General features: G+C 41.9%; 2 protein-coding genes across 10 annotated transcripts in view; one reads left to right on the forward strand and one right to left on the reverse strand.

Annotated features, from left to right (window-relative positions):
* The window catches only part of cdc42bpab (CDC42 binding protein kinase alpha (DMPK-like) b), an 80077-nt gene extending 72871 nt beyond the window's left edge, over positions 1-7206 (reverse strand). For 4 of the 9 annotated variants that reach the window (XM_044376736.1, XM_044376734.1, XM_044376737.1 and 1 more), the window contains exon 1: positions 5869-7205. In XM_044376736.1, the coding sequence (XP_044232671.1) occupies positions 5869-6046 (178 nt within the window). In that variant the 5' untranslated portion in view covers positions 6047-7205. Of the gene's footprint in view, positions 1-5868 lie in introns of all 9 variants that reach the window. The other 5 variants (XM_044376732.1, XM_044376731.1, XM_044376728.1 and 2 more) reach the window with 3 other exon arrangements.
* A 7021-nt stretch (positions 7207-14227) lies between these two features.
* lft1 (lefty1) lies at positions 14228-16970 on the forward strand. The gene is made up of 4 exons (XM_044329393.1): positions 14228-14907; positions 15136-15382; positions 15575-15814; positions 16265-16970. The coding sequence occupies exons 1-4, from the start codon at positions 14643-14645 to the stop codon at positions 16587-16589; spliced, it is 1077 nt and encodes a 358-aa protein (XP_044185328.1). The 5' UTR covers positions 14228-14642; the 3' UTR covers positions 16590-16970.
* The last annotated feature ends 1791 nt before the right edge of the window (positions 16971-18761 follow it).

Genomic DNA, 18761 nt, shown 5'->3' on the forward strand with positions numbered 1-18761 from the left:
GACACAATGCGATACAGCTGTCCCATTTCCTTGTATGACATCATGTACCCGTTTGGTCCGGACTACCTCACTGAGTCCTTGTGGTTCCTTCCTGTTCTCTGTGCCCGTCTCTGTAACCACCAGACAGTCAGACAGGAAACAGCACAACAACCAAAGAGGCAACAAGGATGTCCTGATAGGAGCCAGTCCCATACAGGATTTTCAGGTCTGAGAATAACGATACAGATTACTGATACAGACTATAGTGATGATCACACATTTTTTTTCTCGACACTCAAAGTTGAGTTTCTTTGCAAAACGTGACATCCAAATTATTTGATGACTGTCCATCTGAACAACATTTCAGTAACTTCCCTTCAAAATTGATTTTAATGCAACATAAGAACACCTACTCCTGATCTTGACCCGAACACAATAAGACACTGCTTTACAATCAACTCTCCACTTTATAATCCGCCGTAGGCTGCAAGAAGTACAAGCACCAGAGGACATTTCCTGCCTGGTCTGCCTCTACCTGAACAAGGCATTATGGGCTTATCAAATTGTTCAAGATCATTGATGTTGCTGCAGCTGCACTCAGTTAGCTTAAACTGGTCTAAAGGCATGTTTGTTACTGCAAGAGTAATATGCGCTAAAAATATGATGGCAGAGGTTTGAAGTAGGGTGACGAGATGTCCCAAAATATTCAGGACAGTCCTGAATTACGGGCAGATGTCCCAAATCCTGAATCCTGTCCTGTTTGTCCCGAAAATTAGATTAAACCCGAGTTTTGAATAGTTAGTGTAGCTGCAGGCAGCCACGGAGGAGGATATGCACGTCACGCAGACAGATGTGATAGGCACCACATTGATGAATGAGTAAAATAAAAGGAATGTCATGTAACAGGAAATGATTTACACTGTTACATACAATACAGTCATCGCGTTTCTTTTTTCTAATGACAGACAGTTGACTTCATGAAAAAAATAACAAATTTTAGCATTGGGTTTTGACTTTCACATGAATTACTGTTCATTGACACTGAGGGGCGAATTCAAGACGCTATTTGCATGGCCGCAAAGTTTGGGGTGCATGTCACTCTTTGCAGGTGCTTTGTGAATTCTTTTTGTCTCATTTGTGCAGATTTAGCAGCCGCAAAAGCAGCACAATATTTTTGTGAATTCGCTCCTGTAAGTAATGTACAGGAGGCCACGCCCACCGTGGCCACATGACTCCCCTGTCCCGAATGTCACCCGTTCTCATCTGGTCACCCTACTTGGAAGTCATAGCCCTGTGTACAGGGCTGTTTGCTCTTGGCAGAGGGAATGACCTCTGAGCAGAATTTTAAACCATGTGACACAAAAATGTTTCTTTGGAACCAACACAATTCAGATTCTCAAAAGGCATAGTGGCAGCTCCTATAGCGGGAATAACAGGGAGGGACTTCCAGCCTGTGCACTGTGAGATAGCCTAGTTAGGCAAAACCACAATAATAAGTGTGTGTGTGTATGATTATGTGTGCCTCTACAGTGCGAGTAGTGTGTGAGGCATGCTGCCAATGAAAGCCTTGCAGGGTGGAGCACACATCAGCTGCAGCTGAACAGCTGGCCACTGCGGGCTAACACTGCGTCTGGATTGAGAAAAGGTCAGGCAGCCTCCCCCATGTTTGCCAACTGTGGGCTGGCATGGCTGCCCGTTTTCATTCAGCTGCCACCGATCCGTTTCCCAAAACAGGGAAGGGGATCAGGACAAAACAAAAAGCAGGAAATGATGGGAGGTTGTAGGAAAACAGGATATCTATGAGAAACGAATGCAAGTGTTGTGTCCTGTTTAGAAACCTAAAGATAACACTTAAACCACTTAATAAAAGATTAAGTTTACACCAAAGTTGTAATCACTTCAAAAAGACCACAACTTCATGGATAGTGCTAATACTGAAACACCAACACTAGGCCACAGGAGTCATGGATCAATGTGGAACTGAAAGAATCACACTCACACATTCATCATTCAGCTCCTGACTGAAAATTGCTTGTTCTGTGAAAAGGGAGTAGGTGTAGTTCATCTACTTAGAAAGTCATAGTCTTCGAGGAATGACGCTCACCCTTTATGTTAACTGCAGATATTTCATCTAGGCCTTCATAATCTCATGTGTATAGTGGTATGATGACACTTAACTTTTGATATTTGCTGTAATCAACAATACTGAAACATTTAAATTCACTTAACACCTGGTAAAAATTACAGATGGGGAAGATGCTGACATAAGCTGGCTGGTTTACACTGAAGCTGACTAGCCTGGTTGTAAAAGAACAAATATAAGCACAGGCCTGAGCTAGTGAAATTGTTATACAGGGTAACTGCTGTGGTAAATGTGAGGAATCAGGATACAGCGTACTTTCCCGTGTTCATTTCCCCTGTGGCTGCGGGTCATGTAAGGGTCTCTATTTCAGCTGAAATGAGGTCACCAAACAAGGGGAAAAGCAAACCCAATACAAATGTTTGTCTTCTTCTGAGGCTCATATAAATTCTCAGGAAGGGAAGAGAACATCGGTGCACCTTTGTCACGGTTGTGCTGCTGTATCCACAAAAAAAAGGTGCACAGGCCCGGTGACTAAGGTACAGCGATGCATCTTTTCTATGAAAGCATGGCTGCGGAAACACGTCCTCTGTGTGGCTGACAAAGGCAGATCACTCACAAGTTGGAGACATATAAGGTTTCATTGGGCCCATCTTGAACCATTTACTGCATGTAGGATTAAACCGTGTTTTGAGTATGTGTTAACGTTATCCATCTGATCCAATCTGCTTTTTATAGGCTACAATTGGTCATGTGCACTCTCTGTCTCTGTTGGTACAGTATAAAGACGGGACTATAATGACGTTATCTCATTTCTTCAGCTAACATTTATAATTGTCCAAATAGTACAAAAGGTGTTGAATGTGTAACAGGTGCGCTTTTTCCTTTGACCATCTGGCTGTGTGCTCTGCCAAAAAAAAAGAAAACATGGGAGTGGTGACACTCCAAAAACTTTGGAAGACAAGACAAGACTTGACCTCAGTTATATCATATTTTGTTGATGGCTACAACAATGAAGGTGTGGTTTGCTATCTTGTGAACATGTGTTGTCATGATGCTAAAAGCACACAACAGCAACTTATCTTCTCTCGTCCCAAAACACCGAATCAGTCAGTGGTCGATGGCTGAATGTTTGTTTTTGACTGCTGATTAAGCACATACACGGCTTGTCCTAAAACACTTGACTGTGACATTGCATCATAATGTGAATCCTCCATTAGCCTTCATACAAGACCCTTTGGGAGTCTTTGATTATAATGACTGTCTGCTGGGTCTTCCATTACTCAATATTGAATTTCTATAGGACAGAGAGGTCTGTAGCAAAGTGCAAGTTGAATCTCTCTTCAAAGATGTCTATTGCCTGCTGGGTAACCTCAACCAGGGGTTCATTTTGTTAGGGTGAGGATTTTGTGATATACTGTACCACGCCTACAAGTGTTTGTGTATAGGAGATGTATGTGTGAGCATGGAAACCAGTGAAGCATCATGGACATCTGTTTGGACAGGGTTTCCTTAACTACTTATTGCAGGGTAAATAAGTAATAAAAGATAAAGCTATAAACAGCAGAGCATGACAAAGGCCAAATTAATGAGTGAGACTATTGTTTACATAGTCAAGTAGTTATTTGACAAGAAAAATTAATCATGCATTGTGATAAAGACCGATCTTGTGTTTGTAGTGACAAATCTTTTGAGTTAAGCACAAGTCCCTTGGGGCTCTTATATCAGCAGGGCTACCTGATTAAGATAATCACCTCATATGGTTTACAGAACTCCAACTTCACATAATTCTGAATACAAAGTAAACGAAATTAAATGAATTGAAATTAATTGTAGAAACTTGAAGTTTTCTCAAATCTCCCTGTGGAAATACAATAACAAGCAGCAACATCGGACCTCTTCCCAACTGCAACACCTTGGACACATGTGTATGTCGAGTGTTGTGTCTGGCCGAGCTCAGTCAGTGAGTTTCTAGTGTCAACACAGGGAAATGTCAGGATGAAGTCACCAATTGGCACCCAAGCAGAGGGCACCTCTCCTTAAAGGCCAGGGCACACCGTCATTGTTGCAGGGCCAGCTGCACAGGCAGGTTTTCTGCAGCAGTGTAGCCTGGGACTAGTCACTCAGGCAAAAATAGAGGGCTCTGAAGGAAGCATTACGTGTGTAATGAACAAACACATTTGGGTATAGCTTTGGACAGACAGGAAAGTACCTCTTTATTCTCATGCACAGACAAAAATCACCAAATCTAACCACTTCCAGCACTCTACCAGGCAGCATGCCTCCATTTTTAGCTCAGAATAGGTTGTCCAGATGGTGGCTGGTGGGGTAGACTAACTTAGCAGCCACAGCCAAATTTTACCACCATTTGACCAGTTTAACTGCCATCCTGTCCTGTCTGTCTTTGTCACTGAAACATCATAATGGGCCAAACTAATACCCCTTTAAAACTGCAATTTAAACTGTTTCAGAAATAAAGAAAAACAACCCAGCAAATATCACAAACAATGGGCCTGTTTATCGTTTCAGAAATAAACAAAGACAACCTGGCAAATATCACAAATGGCATTTTCCTTACATTATACATTTTGCTTTTCATTGACTGCTGTGTTATTTAAACGCTTTGGTCCATGTTCCTGCCTGAGAGGGCACTGATTTGCTTCTGCCTTGCTGCAGCACTTCTCTCAGGGCTTTAAAAGACAAGCAGGCCAGCCAGGCATGCTCCGGCAGCTAGCTGGGCCTCTGCGCCAGATAAAAAAGGTGAGTTGTTCACATTCCTGCTTCATGCACAAACCAAACCCCCGATGTCACACACATACACACACACAGTCCTTCTGCACAAATGATTGAGTTGTTTGTGTGTGTGTGTGTGTGTGTGTGTGTGTGTGTGTGTGTGTGTGTGTGTGTGTGTGTGTGTGTGTGTGTGTGTGGTCCTCTTGCCTCCTGTGTTTTTTCTAACCTTGCTTTAGCCAGAGGAGTGGGAAATTTACTAAACTGCAAAATAGTCAGCAAAACTGCCTTCCTGATTATGAACTATTTAAATCCCGGGAGAAAACTTTAAGCAACTGTGATCTCTATGCAGAAATGGCAACAGATCTTCTACTTTTATTTAACCATAACACTGTAGACCTGATAAGAGCTAGGAGCTAGGTGGGTTATCGACAAGCTTTTCACCTACACAACCATGAAAAAGGAAAACAAAAATTGCATGCAAAGTGGTTGAGAAAACTATGAAGGGTTGAGGCAAATAACAGAAAGGCATGTATGAGTGCATGTTCAGAAGATTAAATGGTGGCCTGGAGGATAGGACTTCTTTATGAGATCTTTCCTGGACACATATCAAAACTTTGAGTGGGCCTGTTAAAGCTCTTCCTCACTACTGTTAATGTCCTTCTGTGTATTGGGTTACTCCTTCTCATTGTCAACATGGCACCACCTTTATTAAAACATATCTGTTTTCTGTACCGAGCCTTCTGTTTTTACGTGTGTTTTTGTAAACCCCCAACATCCTATCATGTGTTTTGCTTTTCCCCAACATATAAAACATTTTAATTTGCGGGTGATTAAAGTGGCTTTGCTTTTAGTTTTTTAGGGAGTGTGAGAAGAGAGCAGGCCAACTGAGCCCCACTACTACTATAAAAGGAATGTGATGGGGAAGGGAGGGCCACTGCACCACCAACATTATTAGCCTATCATCTTACCAAAAAGACAGGGAGGCTGGATGCACATGCCAAACAAGAGGGGATTAAAATAATAATAATAATAATAATAATAATAATAATAATAATAATAAGACACTGCTTGCTTACCCCAGTCCAAAAACTCCAGGACATTTTTCTCTCTTCTGAGCGGGGAGTTGTTGCACTCATCGTAGAGGCAGACCAGGACATCCAGCAGCGTCTCCACACTCAGGCACTGGCCAGTAGACTGGACTGGCCCGTCCAGGATCAGCTTCTCCAGCTTCTTCAAACGCACCTCTCCCGACATGATTATTCCGGCTTGTTGGTTTCTGAAGTTATGATGATAGAGGAGGTGGATGGGGGGGAATGAGCAAACACCTCCTCGGCCTGTTAGTTAGCGCAGAGGGGCCTGTAAAAAAAAAAGAAGTTCTCTCACCTTGAATGTGCCTCGAAAATAATAAAACTTTGAGCTGAGGGCGACGCCGGTGCTAATTCCGCGTTACAGCCGATCTATTCATGATCTTCCTACCGACATCCAGTATCTAGGAGGTGGATAAGACGTGCAGCACTTCCCCATTTTATAATACCTATCCCCACGGGGCATATACGAAAAAGAAGTAGTCACAATTACAGACCCTAGCTGCCCCGGGCCGGTTGATTTTTTTGATGAAATCCCAACGTTTTTAGCTGGCACTTTTCTGGTCTTTTCTGAAGGAAAAATGGAAGATAATCGAGTCGATGCGGTTCAGCAGATCCCCCTGAGTTGTTGTGGCAGATATTTGGGATTCTCCATTCTTGCAGCAACCCAAAAAAAAAAATGCAAGGCAGATCTGCAATGCTACAAAGCCCCAGCGCCCCTCCTCTGCTCCAGGAATGGAAAGGGCGACACAGGCTTAGTTAGCAGCCTGCTAGGTTAGCTGTTTAGCTAGCCAGCGAGCTAACGTTACTTCTCTCCGCTCCTAAATGCCATCATTGCTCCCTTTTTTTCCTCCCAGGAGTTGACTTGCCATACGCACAGTATTAACACAGCTTAACTGAATTCGGTCCCCCCCTTCTTCGACTGTGTGGTTATTTTTCATCCAACTGGAAAAAATATCCCCTTGTTTTCGCAACTCAGTGCTGGCAGATATGTTCTTTAAATCCCATTCTTCGTCCAGAAACCAAAACGTCTCTTTTAGTTTTCTTCACAGTTCAAAACGACGGTTAGCTTCGGACAGCCGCGTCAGTTAGCCGTTAAAAAAAAACAAAAAAAAAAACTGCGGGTCCTTTTCTGAAGGTTACAGAGGAGCTCGTTTCACGTCAAGAGGAAAGCTGTAGTCTAAGTCTTGCTTATTCCAAATACGGGACACACAGCCTAAATTCCCCCCCCCCTCGTCCTTTCCTTTCCGTTGCCTTGCCTGCCTCCCCCGCCGGTCGGTCGCTTCTTGCCGTCTCCGCACAGTCAAGCTACCAGCAGCTCGCTGCCAGAGATTGTCGACAGGAGAGATGGTCCAACAGACAGCTCTGCCCGGGGCGTCGCAATGGATTATGGGAAGCAGGGCTGTAAAATATGAATGAGTTACAAATGGACGCTATGTTCGGGACGCTGCTTAAACGCGCGCAAAACACACGTTTTAAAACACTCACAAAATACTTAACATGTTTTCACTTATTTAAAAATGTCTTATCTGCCACGCGAGATGATTTCAAACCACTCTTGTGCAGCATTTTTACTAAAAAATTGCGATATTTTCCAGCTTTTGCGCATGCGCACAGCGCTCAAGCTTCGAGTCGACCATCTTTGCTGCGCTCCAGCGTGAATGAATCGTTTTGTTTGCAGATAGCAACTACTCTCCCGCGTCTTCTACCATCTCTGGCTGCTGCTGCTGCAGGCAAAGTCCCAGATCATCATCATGGCGCCCGTCACAGCATCTGCTGTGCGGAGGGGGTGGGGGTGTGCGGTGGCTGTCAATATTGTGAATGGAAACTGCGGGCTGTCTGTCAGGCTGCTGGTGGCGTGCTGCGGAGAGGAGAGGGCACATTTTCTTCAGACTAAAATAACAATGACTGCTGTCCCTTTAACTGTCTGCAAGACACCCAGTTTATGGAGATGTGCCTATGGAGGTCTAAAACAACACAACCTGTGCTGAGACCTGATAGCTGTTGCAGTAGGCCACATTCACACAACCTTTTACTTATGTTAATTTAAAGGATGGGTTGACAATTTTCTCAAAAGTGTCTTAAAACAACAATCAGGTGTCTATATGAACACTGAAAGAGGTTTTCCTCGCTGTAATCATTCCTCTTGTTCATACTGGCCATGAAAAGATCCCCTTCAAATGTGCTTTCAATGTAAGTGATGGGGGCCAAAGTCCACAGTGTGTCCACACAGTCATTTTGTGCAAAAATGCATTTAAAAGTTGATGAGAAGCTTATATGAGGCTTCAGGAGTCAGTTAGTCATATCAAGTGGATATCTGCCACATTTACAGTCCTTTTAGCATCAAATTTCCTCTTTGTGTTTCCTTGGACAGTGTTTCCCTGTTGAGCTGTGGTGGAAGTATAGTAACAAAAAGAGGGACTTTGGCACTAAAAAGACTTTAAAAATTTCTACTTGATTTGATTAATTTGGACGCTGAAGCTTCATATTAACTTCAGATAAACTTTTAAATACATTTTTGTGGATTTTGTCCCCCATCATTTATATTGTAAGTGCATTATGAAGGGATCTTCTTATGGCCAGTACGAACAGGAGGAATGATTACAGCAAGAAAAACATGTTTCAATGTTCATTTGAGCTCCTGACTATTGCTTTAAGACTGCGGACTTATCTTTTAGGCGTGCATAGGTTGCCTTCATATTTTACAATATCATATTGTAAATGCATAAACCTGCAGTTTATGGTATTTTATGGAGGGTCATTCTATTTGCTGTACATAAGCAAAGCAAAGTACATAAAGGGATGGACGTGACTTCGTCATCCACATTGCAGTATAGTTTATACACCTTTATGGATGACATGAAAAATTACAACTTTGCCAACTATGTGCAGGCCTTTAATTGTGGCCTGTGTGCAGATCAGAAGTCACTTGATCATAATAAAATACGACTACTGCTGTACTTTCCCATCTCACAGAGCTCTGTGTAGGGTCAACATCAAGGTGTGTCAAGTTTGTGCGGGATTTTCTGTCTCTTGGACTCTCGTTCTCACGGGTGCGAGCGGCTTAATGCTGCGAGCAAACTAACCAAGGTAAACAGGCCTGTGGGCTAGAGCTGGATTTTCGAGGTCTGATGTTTTTCCTGCTGGCTGAGTGAGTCAGACGTTTCATATGTACGGATCACCAGATGAGAATTAAACAAAGATCAATACAGTAGATGAGTCACACAGATATTTTTCAGTGAATCAAACTACTGTATCAGCAAGTGGTTACTTACAACACACAAAACACCTAATCAGCATGTTAGGTTTTATTCACAGTGAGCCGACTTATCATATTTTGTTTGAAAAGGTCCCGTCCTTTTGAAGTGTGGCGCTTATCACTGTTCAAAGTACATCTGTTCAGCAGCCTACATAGCTGAGGCCTTATGTGAGTGTGTGTGTATTTGTGTGTGTGTGTGTGTTTGTGTGACCTTACACTAAAATAAAATAATACACTTCTATATTTCAGAAATATTCAAATTGATTCTTGCTGCAATCCTTTTCCGTGCCAAGGAGTAGAAAGGCACAAAGAGGCACTGTAGTGGAATAAACACACACATACACATACACACACAGAACAACTTAGCATGCAAGATGTGTCCAATAAAATTGATTTTTGATGGTGACCAAGTGTAATTTGAAGCATACTGCATTGGCATGACTGTTTATCAGAAACAGCCAAACACCAGTTCATACATGCTTTAATACAACCACTATGAGATGATTGATTATTTGGGTTAGGAAATGTATTCTGTGTATTCAGAGTATGTGTGCTGCAATGTATAACAAGATAACAACAATACTAAAGGAGAGAAAATGTACTTGTTCTCTGACTGTCTGTTTCACAATCGTTCATGACTCCAACGTACATAGCGACGCAGATCCAGGCCACCTTATTAAAGGGGAATGCACTCTAAAATTGAATTGACATACATTACATCTGTTATAATGTGCAGCACAGTTTTCATTTGTCAATGTGAATGAGGCGCTTTTACTATTATAATCATATTTATTATAATGTTTCCTCTTCCATGTAACTGACAACTATTTGGGACATTTTTGATACATTTGAGGAATAGTCCTGCTCTTTGGGAATAATGTACTTTTTGATTGAGTTTCATTGTGTAGTTATTGAATTGTTTTGAGATGTTGGGTTGGTTGGTTAACATAGGATAGTTATCATGGAGCCTATCAGCCTATTGGTATATATAGGTTACATATGGGTGTGGTGGCCGTTTTTAAACATTTTGACCTGACGAAGATCTGACTGGGATTGAAATTTTGTCCATTAAGATACATATGAAGTTTGGGGTCAGCGTGCAGGTGTTACTCTTCAGTAAATCAATAAATCATGGCGAACACAACTAACAACAACAATGGTGATTTTAATGGGATATAATGGCCTGTTTTGATTGACAGCTGGAAGTCTTACACTGAAGCAGAATGTAAAATCTCAAAATATGGTACGTGCCCTGGCAAGGCGAGGCAACGCTTTATTTGTACAGAACGTTTCAGGCACAGAGTCAGTTCAAAGTGCTTTACATGAGGTAAAGAAATGTTATTAGAACCACATTTAAAAACACAATAAAAATAAAAATTCATTTTAAACATCAGATAAATTAAATAAAACATAAATAGACAAGAAAAAATAGACAAGAATTACAACTGTACAGCAAACAGAGGAAATAAAAGTGAAGTAGAGAAATTGATCAATTAAAGAGTTTGTATATCAGCAAGTGTGAACTAATGACGTCATCAATTCAAGTCTTGATTTCCTGTTTGGGCTGACAGGTGTTTTGTTTTCTTTTGTTTTTAAAAAAAATAAAATTACATGAAAAGCAGCGCGTAAATACTTTTTTTTAGGGTGGATTTTCCCTTTAAAGCCTCCATGTGCTTGTTCAGTGTTACCATAGCGACCTCTGGTGGACAAACTGCCTTCCCACAGCTGTTAAACTGGTAAATTTCTGTAGCTGTTTGTACTTCTTGGTTGGTTTTTAGTCTTTTTTTCCGGCAGATATTAACTAATTTAAACCATTTACAAGATTTTCTTTGTTTGGTGAATACGAATCCACCGACATAACCAACTACAGCCACTATAGATGTGGTTCTATATATGTATTATTGGTTTCTTTGTGTCCATCTGCTTTGCAACGACACACACCCTGCACACTAAAAGTCTCCCCTCTGTCAATTAATTAAAAGTTAATGAAAATATTAATTGTTAGTCCTATCTAATCATGTCTGATCCTATTTGGTTAAGTCTACAGTACTGGGATTAACCCTCCGTGTCTGCGCTGATTGACGCGTCATTAGCTGTGTGAAATGCAATTAGACTGTCCTGTACTTTGTCTAGATGTGGAGACCATTGAGCAATAATCGTATTGTCCTTGCACAGGTCTAGCGCTTTCCCCTCTGACAGACTGATCGATGATTATTGGCAGCCAGCTCCATGGATTGATTCCAGACTCTGCAGCCGCAGTAAAGAAAAAAAAAACGTCTTATATGGGCCATTAAGGTGCAAACTAGACCGGTTCATTCCCCCAAATATTTGATGTTAAGATAAAGCAGCCAATAATAGATCAGGAAGTCGGTGACAATACAGCCATGTGAATAATGAGGAATTTGCGCTGACCACCAACACAAGTTCAATATTGACTTTCTGGAGCAGCTCCGCCTTGTTCCCATGCAGAGAGACGTTTAAAATGCCTGCTTTGCTGTAATGTAATGTGCAAACCACATGGAAAGAAACTGCACCCAGTTCTCCCTCCTCCTGAGGGGCTTCCTCTGATATATATATATGTTTTTGCATCGTCTCCACAGCATATTGATGTAAGCGTCTAAACTTCCACAAACAGCAGTTCTGGCAAGCAAAGGGGATTTCATGTTTCACAAATGGAAGGGAATGACCTATAAATTGGACTGCTTTTGAATGCAAATGGCTGGATGTTAATTAACACCTGTGTTGTTGATTGTAGGAGCTTGTTGGCCTTTGATTGAAAAGAAATGGCACCTAGGAGCATCAGAAGTGGCTTTGAACTAGGAAACCTGTCTTTGATTGGCATGGGAAGGAAGAAAGACTGAGAAATATCACACAAAGGGCATCTTAATTTCCCGAATTAGGGGTTGTAATGTTAGGGAGAGGGGATACCATATGTATTTTAGGCTGTGGAGAGGAGGCATTTAGACTGGCCTTTGGCTGGACTGGACAATAGATCTACTGTGTATTTACATGTCTGCACTGATGTTTCTGACATCAGACAATCTGATTGACCAGTTTGTACCTCACTTGTAGGCTTTGATGGAGATGAGTCTGAGTTGGGGATCTTACACTCATCTCCTAAATAATCCCTGTGGATTTAAGTTTTTGGACAGAGAGGTTGCCTTTTTTTCATTTGTCAATACTTAAAAAAACATAAATAAAATATATAATATTGTAATTCTCCCCTCAAAAATATAACTGTATGCAACTGTATTTACTGATGGATGTGTTTTGTGCATAATTATAATTCTGTGTATGTGAATTTTAGAATATATGTAGTTTAATTCTATGTTTAAGGTGCCTTTCTAACATCTGTCAAGGGACGGGGATTAACAGCTCTCTCTGTTGATCAATGAGCACTGTCCATGTCGAATGAACTAATAAAATAAAAAACATAAAGTGTAATTTCCCAGTAATTTTGGATGAATAGAATAAATGTTTTCAAATGACCCTCTTTAGAATGAAACACTTACATTATTAATATAGTTATATTATGCACAATACAGTCTCTACATTACTGTTGTGCAATTGAAAATTATATACCAAAAGTTGCGTGCAAAAAAAGTTGCAAAAAAGGAGCAAATCTCATCAAGCAAGTGTCATATTTTCAGTACAATTGCAATTTATCAGGTTTAAAGACAAAAACAACAGCATAATGTCATCAAAAATATAATAAAGTAGGTATTATAGATCTGTAATAAGAGCAGAGTCATAAGTTGTCTTAACTCTACACACGTGCACATAACTGTCTTTGCACGCATGCAGTTGGATAGTTTTTTAAAATGTTTTTCCATAGTGTGAAATATTTCAGTTATGCATCCTGTGATTGTACTATACATGAGCTGTGTCGTGTGGTATCATGTCTACAGCACTAATTAATATTTCTGGCACTGTAGCTGGAGTGAGCGGGTCTGGCAGTCATCTGTCATTTGCTCTTCCTGTGAGCCCCTTCAGTCTGTCTGACATCTCTAAGCAAACACAGCCCAATACACAACCGCAGGCAGGGCCTTCTGGGCAGCCAGTGAGAGCACCCCTCTTCTAATGTTTGTGTGACAAAAAAGGCAAGGCAAATCCTCGCAATGGAATCAGATAATCACCAACCTGTGAAGAGCCTGCCCCAATCCACATCCACGCCGGCCCCCCGGCCCCTGGATTAACTGTCTGTTTGGCTAATAATTTTAATCTGCCGGAGAGGGCCAAGAATGGGTGACAGGGCTCGGAATAAACATCTAATCCTATACTCCCCTCCTCCCCTCCCTCGGAGCCTTGCATTTCCTCCTCGACCCTTCATTTTGGTACATTTATACCAAAATGGACATACTGGAGGTTGTCCTGATCTCGGTCCATCTTTGCTGGACTTTGCTTTCCAGCCACCCAGACAGAAATAAGCCCGCTGTGTGACAGACTGTTGCCAGACTGCCCCGGCCTGACATCGTCCAGTGGAATGTACACGTCAGAGCGTGGGGTGTGTGTATAGACAAGGGTGCTACTGAAGAGAGGGCACTTCAGGTTCACAGGGTCAAGAGATGTCTGTCTGGGGCTCATCTGTGGCAGCAGAGGACACACGACGGGTGGAACGGAGAGGAAAGTATTCTGGAGAAATAAAAGAAGACATTAAACTATTTGTTCAATGAAATGAAATAAACACCAACTATAACTGTAAGTCCCGTCAACCTCTTTCTGATTTACTGTAAATGAGAACAGCAAGTCACATAAAATCCTGATGAATGTCAAACTCTCCTTGGTGATGACTTATCTGTTAATTATGGCTGGACAGATGTAGGTTTTTGAATCACAATACTGATATTTGTAGTCAATTATATTATTTGTTGATGGTCATTATTTTAAATTTGATACATTTCTGGCCAAATAAACACACAAATTAGTTGTTTCCCCTACAATCTTATTCATTTTAGGGGAGAAAAGTCTCATCATGTAATCATGCAATCATGTAATACTAAACAATGCACCAATTTAAGCATTGAGATACTTGGTTCGGCCTCCAAAAATATAGTTTAACAATTATAAAAATACATTAAATGCACAGAAAAAAAACCCCTAATTTGATTGTCTGATTTTGCCAAAGCAAGATAAATATAAATGAACTTGTTTATTTACACTATAAAGACCAGATTTTAGATCCTCATTCTGGCATCAAATGCAACACAGGCCACCGACATCAAGCATAGTTTTAGTGGAACTATGGTGAAATTACACCCACACAATACGGATGGCACTCGAGTCTAATTGTTGCTGTTTGAAGTATGGCCACTTAGATATCCTGTTTAGGATGGGGCTGTATTGTCGCACCTTTGTTCTGATAAGGGTCCCTGCCCCCATCGACAAAGTGCGAACGACTGGGAGGGCCGCAACAATATAAGGGGCCGGAGGAGTGTCAGGGGGGCACTGTCTATCTCTGGGTGACTTGTGCTACCGTTCTGCTGTCGATCACACTGAAGTTTTCCTCATGGATTTCCTCCGCGCTTGTGTCCTGTGCACCGTTTTCTTCGGTCTCGCCGAGGCTTTTACGCATCAGGATATGAAGGACGCGCTGCTGCAGAAACTGGGCTTGGATGAAGTTCCTAAGATCCATAAGAGGGATTTGGAGAACCTGGTTATTCCCGCTCATATCAGAAATAAGTACATGTCCATGCTGAAGATGCACCACAGCAGGAGACGCAGATCTTTGCCGAGCCTGGCGGGCATCCTGAGAGGAATCCCTGGCAATGCTGGTAAGGACCTTCCCTATTTTTAAAATATATAACAAATAATTTATAGCAATTCATATGAAAATAGCTTTGACACCGATACCGGTTGAAGTAAACATTTATTTCTGTGCGTAATTGTGACACTTGATGCGCAAAGACAGTTTTACGCACAGAATTACCTTTACCAAACTGCAATTTCTAAATAATTTAGAGGAGAATATCACCTAATCGCATAAATGCTTTGTGTTTTAGATATCTCCGGAGAGTATGTGTACTCTGACACCACTCGGAATCGCATGGTGTTCGACATGGAGGCGAGGATCCCGGATAACAGCGAGGTGACCATGGCGGAGCTGAAGCTCTACCAGAGGGCTTCCTACCACAAACGCTTCGCGGTGGAGAGGAAGAACCACCGGCCCGTTAACAACGCCCGGGTCAGCATCTACTGGGTGGAGGTGTTGCCCAACGGATCCAACCGGACATCACTGGTAGATTCACGGTAAGAGATGTTTTTCCCCTGATGACGTGTTGTAAAATATATTAACTGTAAAGCAATTAAGCTCTCAGTGGGTTATCTTAATCATAATTAAATGTTATTCATCCCCTCAGTGGTTGCCAAACAGACAATCAGATCAGGAAATGTCAGTTTTACCTTCTTCTAATTAATTGTCCTTATCTCTCGTGTTCACAGGTTGATCCCCATTCACGAGACCGGCTGGAAGAGCTTTGATGTGACACAGGCGGTGCACTATTGGTCCAAGACCCAGCAGAAGACACCTATGCACCTGGAGGTGTGGATCGAGGGCGAGAGACCTGGCAGCTACGCGGCAGAGATGGCCAAGAGTGTGCGCTTTACCACCCAGGAGCAGACGGACAACACCTTGGGAAAACCCGAGCTCATCCTCTACACACTCAACCTCGAAGAGTACGGGTAAGGGCGCGAGCTTTTGATATACAGGATATTGTATCAATGTGACAATTAGCCCATATCCTTTTTTTTGGTACCTGTTAGCATTTGCATTCGTTATTAGAGTTGTAGCAGGGTGGCACAGGGGCGTTAGTTTACTCATTCTCGTGGTTTGGAGAAATCTAGTGACAAAGTACTGGCTGGTATCAATAAACAACCTGTTTACAAAAAGCACGTGCTCTAATTGTAAGTGTGCTATGATTTTTTAAAACTTCTACATAGGTATATTTTAGGCTTGTTTATATAGATTTACCTACTGAAAAAAAACAACATATATCATAATTGGATAATAGCTTAGCAGGGGCGTAGCTGAGAGATTCTGGGCCCCCTGTAAGAAATGTTTTGGTACCCCCAGCCCCCTTTCCCCCCTTAAATGAACAATTATCTGACTGTCTTTATCTTTTTCTTCTGCAGCTCTCGTGGTGACTGTGACGTCAACCAAAACAAAGACACCTGCTGCAGGGAGCAGTACTTCATCAACTTCCGTGCGCTCACCTGGACGCAGTACTGGATCATCGAGCCGGCGGGTTACCAGGCCTTCAGGTGCACCGGAGGCTGCAAGCAACCCAAGCGCAACTACGGATACGGAGAGAGGAGGTGCACGGTGTCTGAGAGCGCCCCATTACCCATCATGTACCTGGTGAAGAAGGGAGACTACACGGAGATAGAAGTGGCTGAGTTTCCCAATATGATTGTAGAGAGGTGTGCGTGCACAATGGACAATGTTTCCATAGTATGAAGTTAACTTCATTGAAAACTACTATAACAATTCTATAATGGCTGAGAAGTATTATGGAAATATTATAGTTTCATTGGGGAATTGACATATTTAATGGTTTGAAACAACACATCTAGTACTTTCTATTTAAATGGACATTTATTGGGAGTTTCACACACACAACATTAAACTCCATTTCCTTTCACAAGCACTTTTATATATTTTGTAAATTTTTGATATCCTTTTTTATTTTTATTTGAATTTGTATGAGTTGCGTTGAATCGCGGGGAGATCATTCAAATTCTGTCCGATATGTTATATTTTCAAGCTGTACATAATATGGATGAGTTTATGTTTGGAAAATAAAATATTTTGTTTCACTTAAAGCTTCTGGTCCTCTTCTTCCCTGTTGTCTGTCTGCACCCGAGCCCCTCTTTCACATTCATGATGCATTCACATGCAGTTACATACAGCTGCTGCAGCTCCTCTTTCACCTCTTTATTTGCACTTATAGGAAATTGTGGAGCAGAGCAAATAATTTGCCTAATGACTTATAACACTTGTTACACTGAGGCCACGCTGTCATTGACAAAGAGGGTCAAACCTACCTGTAATGCTTTATTTGCAGTGGGAAGAAGCTACACGGCCACATACAGAGAAACATGGAGTCAATTCACATTAAGCTAGAACGGGGTCTTCGTGTGTTTACATCAGGCTTAGACCGGGCCAAACGTTGGTAATCAGGGCCGATGCCTAATGCGCTGTTTGCTGTCTGAGTGGGGGGTCTTGTCATTCACTAATATGCTGCTGATGGAGGTAAACACGCAGGCCAACCGAAGACAAGCAGCTGTCTGTCTGGGAGGGAAGTGGATTCCCATCATGCGCCTCCGGGCAACACCGGGGCACACGTGAATGGAAGGAACGCAGGTGGTGCTGTGAAGAGACGTGAATGTCAAAAAGGTCACACATACTGCTGGATTATTCCACCTTTAGATAAATACACAGTCTCTATGAAAAGTCGTCATGCCTGTTTTTACTTTTTACAACATTCAAAGTAGATTTAAAGCAGCTTTTTTGACACTGATCGACATAAAAATAAACTCAACATCAAGGTGAAAACAGATCCCTATAGAGTGCACATTTACACCTTTAACTGGACACTGAAACCCTCACTTGTGCAGCCAAGTAGTTTCAGAAGTCATAATTCTTTCAGTAGAGAGTCAAGTTCTTTCAATTGATTGTAGTATAAATACACCTGCATCTACAAGGTCGCGCTTTTGGTGAGACGGGATAAGAGAAAAACTTCCACCATTAAGGGAAAGAAACATTCCAAGCAACTCAAGTTAAATGATGGATACAAGAACATTTCCGAGTCGTTGAACATCCCTTGGAGTGCAGTTAAATCCGTCATTAGGAAATGGAAAGAGAACAGCACAGTTGTAAATCTGCCTTTCAGCAGGCAATGCTGAAAAACTGAGAGAGCGTGCAAGAAAGATATGAGTGAGGGTGGACACCAAGAGACCTGTCATGACTCTGAAGGAGTTCCAAGCTCCAGAGGCTCAGATTGGAGAGACTGCGGAGACAACAACAGTTGGCCGGATGCTTCACCAGTCACAGATTAGTAGGAGACTCTGAAGTCAGCAGGAAGACGTTTTTATGGTCTGATGAGACCAGAATTGAGCTTACAGGCCATCAGACTAAATGTAGTGTTACGCTGCAGATCCATCAGAAGCACAGTGGTGTCAGCGTCACGCTGTGAGGATGATTCTCTGCAGCAGGCTCTGCAAGGCTTGTGGAGGTAGAGGGTGACTCGAATGCAGGGAAACTCTACAGGAAAATCTGACGCAGTCTGCAAGAAACCTGTGATGTGGTTTGATTTGTAATGAGACAACGAGCCCGAGCTAAAGCTAAAGCTACACAGGGATATCGTATAATGGTCCTGGTCATGTCAATCCATGCAACCTGGCAGCAGTTTTGCAAAGAATGGGAAAGAGTTGCATCTTTTGTAGCTCAACACTAACATGTTTTGTAGGGATGTTTTCACTTTGACCATAAAGTTTATTTTTTCTGTCAATGAGTGTCAAAAAAAGCCTCATTAAATCTACTTTGATTTAACGCTGTAAGGCAATAAAAGAAGTAAAAACTTCCAATGACAACTTGTCATAAGCACTGTAACAAACAACAAAGTCACTG

This window comes from Thunnus albacares, chromosome 16 (genome assembly GCF_914725855.1).
Source record: "Thunnus albacares chromosome 16, fThuAlb1.1, whole genome shotgun sequence".
NCBI classification, from domain to species: Eukaryota; Metazoa; Chordata; class Actinopteri; order Scombriformes; family Scombridae; genus Thunnus; species Thunnus albacares.